This window comes from Acanthochromis polyacanthus, chromosome 22 (genome assembly GCF_021347895.1).
Source record: "Acanthochromis polyacanthus isolate Apoly-LR-REF ecotype Palm Island chromosome 22, KAUST_Apoly_ChrSc, whole genome shotgun sequence".
Lineage (NCBI taxonomy): Eukaryota > Metazoa > Chordata > Actinopteri > Pomacentridae > Acanthochromis > Acanthochromis polyacanthus.
In genome coordinates, this window is record NC_067134.1 from 6,890,296 (window position 1) to 6,906,730 (window position 16,435).

The window sequence follows — 16,435 nt, forward strand, 5'->3', positions numbered from 1 at the left end:
TTTTAAGTTATTTGATGTCACACAGAGAATGGCCATCTCTCCACATTCAACCCACAGATTAGGAAAGGTTTTTCTTAAAGATCATGAAAGAGGGTAATTGTGATAAGATTGTGTCAACCTGTACAAATGTTTAAAATTAAATATGTCAGGGTGTTTTCTTGAAGTAAAAGAAAAGTGGGAATTAGAAATGAATGTAGTAATTGAAGACCAAGAATGGGAGCAGGTGTGTGAAAATGGACATAAAATTGATTAGTAATCCAACATGGAAAGAATTCTCTTGGAAAGTGAATGTTAGATATTTTAGGACACCATTTAATTGTTTCTAAATATGACTAAAACAAACTTATGCTGGAGAAAATGTGGACTTATTGGGGATCACAACGCATATCTTCTGGGACTGCCCGAACCTTAAAACATTCTGGGAGGGAATCAGGGGGGAACTTTCTAAATATACATACTTCTATTGAATTGGACCCGCTGATTTTTGTCTTTGGAATGCTCCCTGCAGTATGTTTAGATAAAGAAAAAATATATCTACAGAGGGTCCTTGTGCTGGTGGCGATGAAAATGATAACTGTATCCTGGTATAAACCACTTCCTCCAACATTAAATCAATGGAGGGAAAATGTTGTGAAGGTGTATACAACGGAGAAAAAACAGCAAAACTAAATCTGACAATTGATCGGTTTAAGAAGAGGTGGAACCACTGGATAACCTATTTGGATTTTGACACTAATATATGAGATTTTGATTTGAAAGATTATACCTTTGTGTAAATATATAATTACTGTAGACAGATACAATAGGTATGAATATAAAGATTCTTCTCCTTTATAACATACACTATTTTGTGACACCAGTTTGTCAAGACTTCAGCCATGTATTTTATTTTAGTTATTTATTTTGTTCTGTTTTTTTACTGTTTTAATATATTTGAAGCTTTTGCAGAGGATGGAATTGAGAGGGTTTTACATGTTGTAAAGCTTGAATTCTAATAAATAACCTTGTGTTCAAAAAGTCCACTACAACTACTGTAAAATACTACAGAATACTGTAAAATACTACAAACCCTGTAAAACAATACAACTACTGTAAAATATTACAGAATACTGTAAAATATTACAAACTACTGTAAAATACTACAGAATACTGTTAAAATACTACAAACCCCTGTAAAACAATACAAACTACTGTAAAATACTACAGAATACTGTAAAATATTACAAATTACTGTAAAATACTACAAACAACTGTAAAATATGACAAACTACTGTAAAATACTACAAACAACTGTAAATATGACAAACGACTGTAAAATATTACAAACTACTGTAAAATACTACAAACTACTGTAAAATATTACAAACTACAGTAAAATACTACAAACTACTGTAAAATATTACAAATACTGTAAAATATTACAGAATACTGTAAAATATTACAAACTACTGTAAAATACTACAAACTACTGTAAAATACTACAAACAACTGTAAAATATACAAACTACTGTAAAATACTACAAACAACTGTAAAATATACAAACGACTGTAAAATATTACAAACTACAGTAAAATATTACAAACTACTGTAAAATACTACAAACTACTGTAAAATATACAAACTACTGTAAAATACTACAAACTACTGTAAAATATTACAAACTACTGTAAAATACTACAAACTACTGTAAAATACTGAATACTGTAAAATATTACAAACTACTGTAAAATACTACAAACTACTGTAAAATACTACAAATACTGTAAAATATTACAAACTACTGTAAAATACTACAAACTACTGTAAATATACAAACTACTGTAAAATACTACAAACTACTGTAAAATATTACAAACTACTGTAAAATACTACAAACTACTGTAAAATATTACAGAATACTGTAAAATATTACAAACTACTGTAAAATACTACAAACTACTGTAAAATACTACAAAATACTGTAAAATATTACAAAATACTGTAAAATACTACAAACTACTGTAAAATATTACAAACTACTGTAAAATACTACAAACTACTGTAAAATATTACAAACTACTGTAAAATACTACAAACTACTGTAAAATATTACAAATACTGTAAAATATTACAAATACTGTAAAATATACAAACTACTGTAAAATACTACAAACTACTGTAAAATATTACAAACTACTGTAAAATACTACAAACTACTGTAAAATACTACAAACTACTGTAAAATATTACAGAATACTGTAAAATATACAAACTACTGTAAAATATACAAACTACGTAAAATATACAAACTACTGTAAAATACTACAAACTAAACCTGTAAAATACCTACAGACTACCTTTAAATATTACAAACTACTGTAAAATACTACCAAAATCTTGCCAAAATACTACAGAATACTGAAAAATACTACAGAATACTTGTAAATACTACAAACTACTGTAAAATATTACAACCTACTGTAAAATACTACAAACCACTGTAAATTACATACAAACTACTGTAAAATATATACAAACTACTGTAAAAATACTTACATGACTACTGTAAAAATATTACAACTGGCCTGTAAATTACTACAAAATAGTTGCAAAATACTTACAGAGGTATCGGAAAAATACTACAGAATACTGTAAAATACTACAAACCTACTGTAAAATACTACAAAATAACTGCAAAATACTACACGAATACCTGAAAAAATACTACAGAATACTGTTAAAATACTCACAACACTACTGTAAAATACTAACAGAATACTGTAAAATACTACAGAATACTGTAAAAATTACAAACTACTGTAAAATACTACAAAATACTGTAAAATACTACAAACGACTGTAAAATACTACAAACTATTGTAAACAATACAAACTACTGTAAAATACTACAAACTACTGTAAAATACTACAAACTATTGTAAACACTGCAGCGAACATCAAAAATACAATGGGAAGTAAGTAGTTTGTAGTTTGTCTTAATGTCATTTGGTGTTTTCTTGTTAGTCTGTGGTACTTTACATTAATATGAAGTATTTCAGATCATTTTGTAATATTTTACATTAGTTTGCAGTATTTTATGTTAGTTTTGTAGTTTTTTTTTCCAGTAGTTAGTAGAGTTTGTTATTAGTTTGTAGTTTTTGACATTAATTTGTAGGGTTTTTTTTTTTACTCTAGTTTGTGGGTGTTTCATGTTAGGTTGTAGTATTTTACATTAGTTTGTAGTATTTTACTTTACTTTGTAGTGTAATATTAGTATAGTGTTTTTACATCAGTGTGTAGTGTTTTTAATGTTAATTTGCAGTTTTCTTTTACTTTGATCTGTGGTGTTTCCATGTCAGTTTATAGTATTTAAGTCAGTTTGTTTTTCTCGGTGTTTCTAATGCAATTGCATCTTTTTTAGAACCACAAAGCGTTCTACCCCCGTCCAGACCAGGACGTTCTATCGCCTCAGACAGTGACATTCTACCACTTCAGATTGGGACGTTCTCGTGTGTCAGATCAAGATGTTTCTTACTGTCTCAGACGCAGGATGTTCTAGTGCCTCAGACCAAGACGTTCTACCGCCTCAGACCATGAGGTCTCTCACCCAGCCTTCGGCCTCATAGGGTTCTCCATTCTCCGGCAGTTGGATGAACTGTTTTGGAGAACATGCTGCTGCCGTATCCCAGGATGTAACCCTCCAGCTTCACGTCTGGACTCGGCCGTAAGAACTTCATGACAATGGTGTCGCCGGTGGCGTTGATCCGAACCTTCATGTTCTGCCGTCGCACTGAGGAGGAACCAGAGAACGTCCAGGAATTACACACAGTACCACAAAATACAACGTCAGAATTTACTATTACATAATACTAACACAGCGCCCCATTGATCAGTTAATCTATATACTTACTATCACACAGGTGCCCCTCTATAGGTTCCAGTTACGTCATCTCACACTAACACAGAGCGCCCCCTTGAAGGTCCAGTTTACTACTATATAATACTGTCACAGCCCCCTCCTATAGGTCAAGTTATACTATATAATACTGTCACAGCCCCCTCTATAGGTCAGTTAATACTGATATAATCCTGTCACAGCCCCCTCTATAGGTCATTTAATACTATATAATACTAACACAGGCGCCCCTGAAGGTCAGTTGACTATTACATAATATTAAACAGTTGCCTCCTGGAGGTCAGTTTACTACGATATAACTTAACACAGCGCCCAAAGGAGGGTCAGGATTAGCGTTCCAGCGCCCCCTATATAGAGTTAAAGTCCAGATTAGTGTTTCTAGCGCCCCCCATAACAGAGTTAAAGTCCAGATAAGTGTTCTAGCGCCCCCTATAACAGAGTTAAAGTCCAGATTAGTGTTTAGCCCCCTATACAGAGTTAAAGTCCAGATTAGCGTTCCAGCGCCCCCATAACAGAGTTAAAGTCCAGATTAGTGTTCCAGCGCCCCCTATAACAGAGTTAAAGTCCAGATAAGTGTTCTAGCGCCCCCCATAACAGAGTTAAAGTCCAGATAAGTGTTTAGCGCCCCCTATAACAGAGTTAAAGTCCAGATAAGTGGTTTAGCGCCCCCTATAACAGAGTTAAAGTCCAGATTAGCGTTCCAGCGCCCCCTATAACAGAGTTAAAGTCAGATAAGTGTTCTAGCGCCCCCATAACAGAAGTTAAAGTCCAGATAAGTGTTTAGCGCCCCCTATAACAGAGTTAAAGTCTAGATAAGTGTTCTAGCGCCCCCCATAACAGAGTTAAAGTCCAGATTAGCGTTTAGCGCCCCCTATAACAGAGTTAAAGTCCAGATAAGTGTTCTAGCGCCCCCCATAACAGAGTTAAAGTCTAGATAAGTGTTCTAGCGCCCCTATAACAGAGTTAAAGTCTAGATAAGTGTTTAGCGCCCCCTATAACAGAGTTAAAGTCTAGATAAGTGTTCTAGCGCCCCTATAACAGAGTTAAAGTCTAGATAAGTGTTCTAGCGCCCCCTATAACAGAGTTAAAGTCCAGATAAGTGTTTAGCGCCCCCCATAACAGAGTTAAAGTCCAGATAAGTGTTCTAGCGCCCCCTATAACAGAGTTAAAGTCCAGATAAGTGTTCTAGCGCCCCCCCATAACAGAGTTAAAGTCCAGATTAGCGTTTAGCGCCCCCTATAACAGAGTTAAAGTCCAGATTTAGTGTTCTAGCGCCCCCATAACAGAGTTAAAGTCTAGATAAGTGTTCTAGCGCCCCCCATAACAGAGTTAAAGTCTAGATAAGTGTTCTAGCGCCCCCCATAACAGAGTTAAAGTCCAGATTAGCGTTTAGCGCCCCCTATAACAGAGTTAAAGTCCAGATAAGTGTTCTAGCGCCCCCATAACAGAGTTAAAGTCCAGATAAGTGTTCTAGCGCCCCCCATAACAGAGTTAAAGTCCAGATAAGTGTTCTAGCGCCCCCATAACAGAGTTAAAGTCCAGATAAGTGTTCTAGCGCCCCCATAACAGAGTTAAAGTCTAGATAAGTGTTCTAGCGCCCCCCATAACAGAGTTAAAGTCCAGATTAGCGTTTAGCGCCCCCCATAACAGAGTTAAAGTCCAGATTAGCGTTTAGCGCCCCCTATAATAGAGTTAAAGTCCAGATAAGTGTTCTAGCGCCCCCATAACAGAGTTAAAGTCCAGATAAGTGTTTAGCGCCCCCCATAACAGAGTTAAAGTCTAGATAAGTGTTCTAGCGCCCCCCATAACAGAGTTAAAGTCCAGATTAGCGTTTAGCGCCCCCTATACAGAGTTAAAGTCCAGATAAGTGTTCTAGCGCCCCCTATAACAGAGTTAAAGTCCAGATTAGCGTTCCAGCGCCCCATAAAGAGTTAAAGTCCAGATAAGTGTTTCTAGCGCCCCCCATAACAGAGTTAAAGTCCAGATAAGTGTTTAGCGCCCCCATAACAGAGTTAAAGTCTAGATAAGTGTTCTCGCGCCCCCCCATAACAGAGTTAAAGTCCAGATTAGCGTTTAGCGCCCCCTATAACAAAGTTAAAGTCCAGATAAGTGTTCTAGCGCCCCCATAACAGAGTTAAAGTCCAGAATAAGTGTTCTAGCGCCCCCCATAACAGAGTTAAAGTCCAGATTAGCGTTTAGCGCCCCCATAACAGAGTTAAAGTCCAGATTAGCGTTTAGCGCCCCCTATAATAGAGTTAAAGTCCAGATTAGCGTTCCAGCGCCCCCATAACAGAGTTAAAGTCCAGATTAGCGTTTCCAGCGCCCCCTATAACAGAGTTAAAAGTCCAGATTAGTGTTCTAGCGCCCCCCATAACAGAGTTAAAGTCCAGATAAGTGTTTAGCGCCCCCTATAACAGAGTTAAAGTCCAGATAAGTGTTTAGCGCCCCCATAACAGAGTTAAAGTCTAGATAAGTGTTCTAGCGCCCCCATAACAGAGTTAAAGTCCAGATTAGCGTTTAGCGCCCCCTATAACAGAGTTAAAGTCCAGATAAGTGTTCTAGCGCCCCCTATAACAGAGTTAAAGTCCAGATTAGCGTTCCAGCGCCCCATAACAGAGTTAAAGTCCAGATAGTGTTCTAGCGCCCCCCATAACAGAGTTAAAGTCCAGATAAGTGTTTAGCGCCCCCTATAACAGAGTTAAAGTCCAGATAAGTGGTTTAGCGCCCCCATAACAGAGTTAAAGTCTAGATAAGTGTTCTAGCGCCCCCCATAACAGAGTTAAAGTCCAGATTAGCGTTTAGCGCCCCCTATAACAAAGTTAAAGTCCAGATAAGTGTTCTAGCGCCCCCCATAACAGAGTTAAAGTCCAGATAAGTGTTCTAGCGCCCCCCATAACAGAGTTAAAGTCCAGACAAGTGTTCTAGGCGCCCCCTATAACAGAGTTAAGTCTAGATAAGTGTTCTAGCGCCCCCCATAACAGAGTTAAAGTCCAGATTAGCGTTTAGCGCCCCTATAACAGAGTTAAAGTCCAGATTAGTGTTTAGCGCCCCCCTATAATAGAGTTAAAGTCTAGATAAGTGTTCTAGCGCCCCCCATAACAGAGTTAAAGTCCAGATTAGCGTTCCAGCGCCCCCTATAACAGAGTTAAAGTCCAGATTAGCGTTTAGCGCCCCCTATAACAGAGTTAAAGTCCAGATTAGTGTTCTAGCGCCCCTATAATAGAGTTAAGTCTAGATAAGTGTTCTAGCGCCCCCCATAACAGAGTTAAAGTCTAGATAAGTGTTCTAGCGCCCCCCCATAACAGAGTTAAAGTCCAGATTAGCGTTTAGCGCCCCCTATAACAGAGTTAAAGTCCAGATTAGTGTTTAGCGCCCCCTATAACAGAGTTAAAGTCCAGATTAGTGTTCTAGCGCCCCCTATAATAGAGTTAAAGTCCAGATTAGCGTTCCAGCGCCCCCATAACAGAGTTAAAGTCCAGATTAGTGTTCTAGCGCCCCCTATAACAGAGTTAAAGTCCAGATTAGCGTTTAGCGCCCCTATAACAGAGTTAAAGTCCAGATTAGTGTTCTAGCGCCCCCCATAACAGAGTTAAAGTCCAGATAAGTGTTCTAGCGCCCCCCATAACAGAGTTAAAGTCCAGATTAGTGTTCTAGCGCCCCCTATAACAGAGTTAAAGTCCAGATAAGTGTTCTAGCGCCCCCATAACAGAGTTAAAGTCCAGATTAGTGTTTAGCGCCCCCAATAATAGTATCATAGTAAAGATAAGGGTTCTAGCACCCCTTGTAATAGTGTCAAAATCCGGATTAGTGTTCTAGCTCCCCTATAATAGAGTTAAAGTCCACATTAGTGTTTTATCATCCCCTATAATAGTGTTAAGTCCAGATAAGCATTCTAGTGTCCCCTACTGCTGCTAGATCATAAATAGATGGTCGTACTTTATACTTTTGCGAGTCCCTCCAGACTCCTTTTACTTAAAGTCCATAAAAACGCTGTAAAAGCATCACACGTGCAGAAATATGTGCAGTAAAACACGTGTGTATCCGTGTTGGGGAACATGTCCGAGGAGCGGCAGCTATTAGTGGATGGATCTAACAGCTGCACGTGGGCGTCTGAAAAGATCAAACCAGAACCGGTTCCACCACAGTTCTGTTTGTTCCTTCTTGTCTGAACACATTTTGCTGCCGATGGACCACCGAGCTGGACGTCGCTCCAGTTCTTACGTAAGACAAACTTGCAGAGAACATTTAGAGAACAGCAGATCCATCCAAAAAGCTGTCTGTAGATATTAGAGGAACCTCAAGAGAACCTGTTCTACTGAATGAATGCTTCATGCTGATACTTGTTGGTTTGTTTGAATCCTTTTCAAACATTCAGCTGCAGAGAAATGATCTGTTTTCCCTCACATTCCTTCTATTTTACACCCACAGATCGTCTGTTGTAACTGATCTGGTTTATTTCTGTTTATTTCCACAACATCTTCACTTTAACTTCCCTCGTGTTTCTTTATGACTTTTAATCTCCACTTTTTAATGTGTTCAGAACCAAAACCAGCTTCAGTTTGTTTCCATTTTGATTGGTTCCTTTAATGTTCTATTTTCCACGTCCCGTTAATGTTCTCATTAACGCCCATCTGGAGACATTCATCCGCTGAATACACATTTAACTGATCTGATCTGCTTTGAAACTTTTTTCTGCTTTTATTCGAGTGAGTGAGGCCACCAAGACTCCTACGACTCCTCTGAAGGAGGAGTTTGGACATCATTATAAACTCACTATCACCGCTGTGAAGCACGGTGGAGGCAGCATCATGATGTGAAGCACAGTGGTGGCAGCATCATGATGAAGCATGGTGGAGGCAGCATCTGATGTGAAGCATGGTGGAGACAGCATCTGATGTGAAGCATGGTGGAGGCAGCATCATGACGTGAAGCACGGTGGTGGCAGCATCATGATGAAGCATGGTGGAGGCAGCATCTGACGTGAAGCATGGTGGTGGAAGCATCATTAAGTAAAGGACGGTGGAGGCAGCATCATGATGTGAAGCACGGTGGAGCAGCATCATGATGTGAAGCATGGTGGAGGCAGCATCTGATGTGAAGCACGGTGGTGGCAGCATCATCATGATGAAGCATGGTGGAGGCAGCATCATGATGAAGCATGGTGGTGGCAGCAATCATGATATGAAGCACAGTGGAGGCAGCATCATGATGTGAAGCACGGTGGCGGCAGCATCAAGAGTGAAGCATGGTGGAGGCAGCATCATGATATGAAGCATGGTGGAAGCAGCATCATGATGAAGCATGGTGGTGGCAGCATCATGATGAAGCATGGTGGTGGCAGCATCATGATGATGCATGGTGGTGGCAGCATCATGATGATGCATGGTGGAGGCAGCATCAAGAGTGAAGCATGGTGGAGGCAGAATCATGATATGAAGCATGGTGGTGGCAGCATCATGATGATGCATGGTGGTGGCAGCATCATGATGATGCATGGTGGTGGCAGCATCATGATGATGCATGGTGGTGCAGCATCATGATGATGCATGGTGGAGGCAGAATCATGATATGAAGCATGGTGGTGGCAGCATCATGATGATGCATGGTGGTGGCAGCATCAAGAGTGAAGACAACAACCTGGAAGTTCTGGCAGAGTCAGAGTCCAGAACTCCATCCCATTGAGAACTAGAAAAGACTCAGGATCTCTGAGGAACCTGACAGAGTTCAATGTTCAGACTGACGAAGACCAACTTGAAGGTTCTTCTACTAGATACTGGTGGAACCTCTGAGTCCATGTTTTTAATTAAATGACATTAATTAATAGAAATCAGTTTTCTGATGAATTTAAACCAGCAAAATAAATAAAAATAGATAAAAGTAAAGATCAGTTAAATATCAGAAGTTCATGAGAACATTAACTGGACGTGGAAAACCGAACATTAAAGGAACAAATCAAAGTGGAATAAACAGAAAAAGAAACTGAAGCTGGTTTTAGTTCTCAATACTTTAAAACATGGAGAAAGATTCAAACGAGTCCTTAAAGTGTAGTTTTGACAGAATCCATGAATAAAAAAGTTGAATTTAATGGATTGAATTAACAATGAACTCAGAGGAGGAGGAACCAGAGACAGAATGATTCCAAACAGAAACATGTTGGTGTGGAAATAAACAGAAGTAAAACGGATCATTTCAGGTAAAACAGATGGTCTGTCGGTGTAACTGTAGAAACAGCAGCTTCAGTGACGCAGAGTTCCTCCTGCAGCTCTGACTGAGTTCCTCTCGAACCGTTCTTCATTAAACCTCCGTCTGGTTTTCAGATTTTACTCTGGTTCTTCTGTAAACATTCCCCGTTTCTCTGACTCACCTCTGATCCTCTGAGCCGGGATGCAGCCGAGCAGAACCGAACCTCCGAGCAGCAGCAGCAGAACCAGGAACCCCGACATGTTCTCCAGACGATGAAGATGAAGAAGAAGATGAAGGTCTGCAGGACGAGGAGCAGCAGCAGCTGGACAACTTCACTAAGACTTGTTCAGCATCAGACGTCCTCTGAGGAGGAGAAGCTCTGCACCACTGTATATCTGCTGCAGGTGGGCGGGGCGTCACCACAAGGGCGTGGCCTCATCAAGATGTGGGCGTGGTCTCGTCGCCATGTGGGCGTGGCCTCCTCCTCTTTCCTCTCTGGACCTCCAACACGAGGGTTCCTCTGCTTTCTCCATCACCTCCTCCTCCTGCTCTATGGGTTGTTTTCCTGCAGATCAGAATCCAGCATTAGAACCAGAAAACATTAGAACTAGAAACATTAGAACCAGAAAACATCAGAACCAGAAAAATTAGAACCAGAAACATCAGAACCAGAAAACATTAGAACGAGAAACATCAGAACCAGAACAATTAGAACCAGAAACATCAGAACCAGAAAACATTAGAATTAGAAACATCAGAACCACAAAACATTAGAACCAGAAAACATCAGAACCGAATATTAGAACCAGAAAACATCAGAACCGAATATTAGAACCAGAAACATAAGAACCAGAAAACATTAGAACCAGAAAAATTAGAACCAGAAAACATCAGAACCGAATATTAGAACCAGAAAACATCAGAACCAGAGAACATCAGAACCGAATATTAGAACCAGAAAACATCAGAACTAGAAACATTAGAACCAGAAAACATCAGAACCAGAAAAATTAGAACCAGAAACATCAGAACCAGAAACCATCAGAACCGAATATTAGAAACAGAAAACATCAGAACCAGAGAACATCAGAACCGAATACTAGTACCAGAAACATTAGAACCGAATATTAGAAACAGAAAACATTAGAACCAGAAACATTAGAACCAAAAAACATCAGAACCAGAAAACATCAGAACCAGAAACATTAGAACCAGAAAACATCAGAACATTTCTATCAGACAACTCTGAGTGTTGGAGGGAAAATAAAGCATTGAACATCTGGAGAGACCTGATGTGTGTTACTGTTCAGTGTGTGTTTCTGTGTGTGTGTGTTATTAAACAGGTCTCCATCTATGAGGTCACATGTTGTTGGATCTGTGCAGCAGTGATGTCACAGGAAGTGGGCGGAGCTCTGAACTTCTTCACGTGCACTAATTCTGCTGCCGAGCATGATGGGAAAACCTCCCGGTGGCTCCGCCTCCTTCACACGTGCATGCTGGGACGATCCGCCGAGCCAAATGCTGACATTTTTCCTCTGAAACTAGAACCGAGTCGCAGCAGAAACACGTTCCGTCACATGGAACCCAGGCTGCCAGGAGGAAAACAAGGAAGCATTCAGAGGAGCTGCAGGAGAACCGAGGAACCAACAGAACATCAACATGAGGGAACCAAGAGAACGTCAGCATGAGGGAACCGAGAGAACATCAACATGAGGGAACCGACAGAACGTCAGCATGAGGGAACCGACAGAACGTCACCATGAGGGAACCGAGAGAACGTCACCATGAGGGAACAGACAGAACGTCAGGATGAGGGAACCGAGAGAACGTCAGGATGAGGGAACCGACAGAACGTCACCATGAGGGAACCGAGAGAACGTCAGCATGAGGGAACCGACAGAACGTAACCATGAGGGAACAGACAGAACGTCAGGATGAGGGAACCGAGACAACGTCAGGATGAGGGAACCGACAGAACGTCACCATGAGGGAACCGAGAGAACGTCAGCATGAGGGAACCGACAGAACGTAACCATGAGTGAACCGAGAACGTCAGCATGAGGGAACCGACAGAACGTCAGGATGAGGGAACCGAGAGAACGTCAAGATGAGGGAACAGACAGAACGTCAGGATGAGGGAACCGAGAGAACGTCAGGATGAGGGAACCGAGAGAACGTCAGCATGAGGGAACCGAGAGAACGTCACCATGAGGGAACCGAGAGAACGTCAGCATGAGGGAACCGACAGAACGTAACCATGAGGGAACCGAGAACGTCAGCATGAGGGAATAGACAAAATGTCAGCCTGAGGGAACCGACAGAACGTCAACATGAGGGAACTGAGGAGGAACCCAACAGAACGTCACCGTCAGGGAACCGTCTTCGTTCAGTCACTTCTAGGTTTGCTTTTTATTTTCAGTTTCTGACACATTTTCCTTCTGATTTCACTCATTAACATGAACTGTTCTCCATGTTCTCTGCTCATTCACATGAACTGTTCTCCATGTTCTCTGCTCATTCACATGAACTGTTCTACATGTTCTCTGCTCATTAATATGAACTGTTCTACATGTTCTCTGCTCATTAATTTTAACTTTTCTCCATCTTCTCTGCATGTTATTACAAATTGTTCTCCGTGTTCTCCACTAGTTAAGGTTCTCTTTGCATACTTCTTGACATCTACATCTGGTTCTCTTCTGTGTTCTCCTCACAGATCTCCTCTACACAGGGGCGCCGTATAGGGGTGAAAAGTTAGGACAATTCCAAGGGTCCATGGATGACAGGGCCCCCAAAAAATATGTAGAAAAAAATGAAATTATTAAACTTAATACTAAGCGCAGTATTTTAATATTGTGCGTTTCAAATACAATACAGTTCATATTCGCTTTGTTTTTATTGCACTAAAAGTTGAATATCCATTGACAAAAAGTAAACATCTATATTGACTGACCACCCCCCTGTATCTGCATGAAATGGTTTGGTCCGCTTTAGCGTCACTCACTAACGGTGCTTAATTGCAATCAGACAGGAGATGCGCCAAAGAGACGTCGCTGCTGTGTGGCCACAATGTTGTCAAAAAAAACATAAATCTGGTTACCAGAAGGCGTAGATCTCTGAGCCAGTTTTTCAATAAGAAAGGTGAGTAGCCTGTAGTCTGTGAATTTGGCCTGTTGGTTTAGGCTAATGTCCACGGTGAAATAAACCAACTAGCTATAGATTAGTGTTAGCTTACATTTTATCAACATTTAGTCAGTGCAGGGAAACGTTTAGGAAAGTATTCATATTAAATCACTGCCCCTGCCCCTTTTAGCAGAGTCAGCAGCACCCCCCCCCCCCCCCCCCCCCCCCCCGCCCCAGTGAAGAAGGAGAGCAACACTGTGCTAATGACATTGACATGTCAGTTAGTATCATTGCAGGGAGTCTGTGAGGATTTCTGTCAATCTTGCTCTTTTCACCATTACAAAAAAGAAAATGAAATATTCATTGATGGCATCAATTCCAACAAATTATTTTGTATCACATCATGAGCATTATGAAATGATTTATGAATAAACAAATAACCTTCTGTCTGTACTGGATGATACAAATCACCAGTAGTAAATCTTGCTAGTACTAGTATAGAACTACAAGAAGAAAGACAGTTGCAAGCCTTTAATTAGAGTCATGTAAAGCTTTGATGGGACAGTTAGGTCCTAGAGATGTGGTAACAACGGTAGCGCAGCAGCACAGAGGGGGCCCAATTTAATTTTTTTTCATGGGGCCCAAAATTCCTGGCAGCGCCCCTGCCTCTACATGTTCTAAATGTTCCACCCTGCCTGCATTTCAACCCAGTAAAATGTTCTCATATTCCTTACGTTCCATCTCCAGACTCGTCGAGCTGTCAATGATCTACGTTTGTTCTTTAATCAGAGATCTGCAGAGAACCGTAGCGGTGGAGAACTCTGGGTACCTGGTCTTTGAAGCTCTGGCAGTAAAGAACCGCCGGCTGCAGGGAACACGTTCTGACTCGCCAAAATCAACAGTCGGGTTGTGAAAGCTGGATCCACGCCTCGTCCCTGTAAAACGCCGGGGCCACTGCTAATGAGGCTAATGATGCTAATGCTGCCCGTCGGCCAATTAGGAGTCCTCACAAAACGAGGGACCAATTAGAGGCTGTTGCTGCTGCTAATGACAAGAATAAAACATTTATGTTCCACCCGGTTCCCCAGCGATTAGAAGAAACACTGTTAGACCCAGAGAGGAACAAAACGACTCATTTATCTTCAACATCTAGAAGAGAAACAGGAAAAAAAACAGGACCTATGAGAAAATAAGAAAGTCACAAACATGAGACAGAGAATAAGAGAAAACCACAAACATGAGAAATAAAACATAAAAAATAAGAAACAAAACATAAGAAATAAGAAAACAAAAAAATAAGAAACAAAACAAGAAAAATAACAAAACATGAGAAATAAGAAAACAAGAAAAATAAGAAACAAAACATGAGAAATGAGAAACAAAACATGACAAATGAGAAATAAAACAGGAAATATGAGCAAACAAGAAAGACACAAACATAATGACAACAGAGAATAAAAGAAAACCAGAAAAATGAGAAACAAAACATGAGAAATCAGAAACAAAACATGAGAAATGAGAAACAAAACATGACAAATGAGAAATAAAACAGGAAATATGAGCAAACAAGAAAGACACAAACATAATGACAACAGAGAATAAAAGAAAACCAGAAAAATGAGAAACAAAACATGAGAAATCAGAAACAAAACATGAGAAGTGAGAGACAAACCAAGAAAAATAAGAAACAAACCATGAGAAATAAGAAAACAAGAAAAATAAGAAACAAAACATGAGAAATGAGAAACAAAACATGAAAAATGAGGAAACAAGAATGACAAAACAAACAAAATGAGACAGAGAATAAGACAAACATGAAAAATGATCCATGTTGAGTAAAAGTGCAGAGAATGTAGCAGACTGAGGCCGTTTATTGATCTCTGCTGATTCTGTTGATTCCACTGATCAACCAAACCACAACATCTCCTGATTCCACAGCGGCTCCTCTGATTGGCTGTTGGACCAGCCTATCAGAGCTGCAGTCTGCCCACAGATTAACCAGAGTCTGAATTAAAGGATTTCAGGAACTTTGAGCTGTTTATCAGCTGATTAACGGGAAAAGAGACGGAAAATTAATCCTCTTAATGAGCTCCGACTGACAATTTCATCCTCCATCTAGACGTCCTCAGACCTGTCCTCAAGTCTGTGCTCATGTCTGTCCTCAGACCTGTCCATCTCGGTGTCCACACAAGTATATTTATATTTGAAGGTCTGCTTGTGTTATTGTGAAGGTCCACTTGTTTTATTGTGAAGGTCTGCTTGTTTTATTGTGAAGGTCAGTGTGTTTTATTGTGAAGGCTTGCATGTTTTAATGTGAAGGTCTGCATGTTTTATTGTGAAGGTCAGTGTGTTTTATTGTGAAGGCTTGCATGTTTTAATGTGAAGGTCTGCATGTTTTATTGTGAAGGTCAGTGTGTTTTATTGTGAAGGCTTGCATGTTTTAATGTGAAGGTCTGCATGTTTTATTGTGAAGGTCAGTGTGTTTTATTGTGAATGTTTGCATGTTTTATTGTGACGGTCAGTGTGTTTTATTATGAAGGTCTTAAAGTTTTAGTACATTAAGTAATGACACTTTAAAAAAAGCTTTTTTCAGTCATTATACTACTTCCTGTCTGAGTACTTGTAGTTCTAAAGGTAATAATAAATACCACTAATGGGGGTGAACGTTCTATCTGCAGACAGAAGCTGTTGTTTTCAGGAAGCTTTAGAACGCTTAAAGAACATTCAGAACCTGTGAAGGTTCTGCGCTAACGACACCTGAGCTCAGATTCCTGGCAGCTGACGTGAAGCCGACGTTCTCCAGGACCAGAACTCCAGAACACAGCGGCTTCAAAGTGCTTGCAGATGTCGGCTCCCCCACTTGGAACGTCTGAGCTGAGAACACGAGGATTATTTTCCATGCCAGCTTACATGAACAGAAGCTCTGTGAGGCCCTGAGAGAAGGAAATCCCCCAAAATACCCACAGAACTCACTGAGAACACTGTACAGAACACTGCAGAGAACACTGATAGAACAGTGGACAGAACACTGCAGAGAACTTATGGAGAACACTGGACAGAACACTGCAGACGACACTAATAGAATACTGCACAGACCACTTAATAGAACACAGCTCACAGTTTAGAACACCGCAGAGAACACTGATAGAACATTGCTAGAACACTGCTTAGAACTCTGCTCAGAGACTAATGGAACTGAATGAAAACAAAGTGAAGCTAACGTTGAGCTAAAAGCT

General features: G+C 40.1%; 1 protein-coding gene across 1 annotated transcript in view; it reads right to left on the reverse strand.

Moving 5' to 3' along the window:
* LOC110967986 (target of Nesh-SH3-like) overlaps positions 1–15,573 on the reverse strand; it is a 40,046-nt gene extending 24,473 nt beyond the window's left edge. The window contains 4 exon segments of the mRNA XM_051942329.1: positions 3,593–3,641; positions 3,643–3,770; positions 10,261–10,644; positions 14,029–15,573. Of these exon segments, the coding sequence (XP_051798289.1) occupies positions 3,593–3,641; positions 3,643–3,770; positions 10,261–10,339 (256 nt within the window). The 5' untranslated portion in view covers positions 10,340–10,644; positions 14,029–15,573.
* Positions 15,574–16,435: the final 862 nt, after the last annotated feature.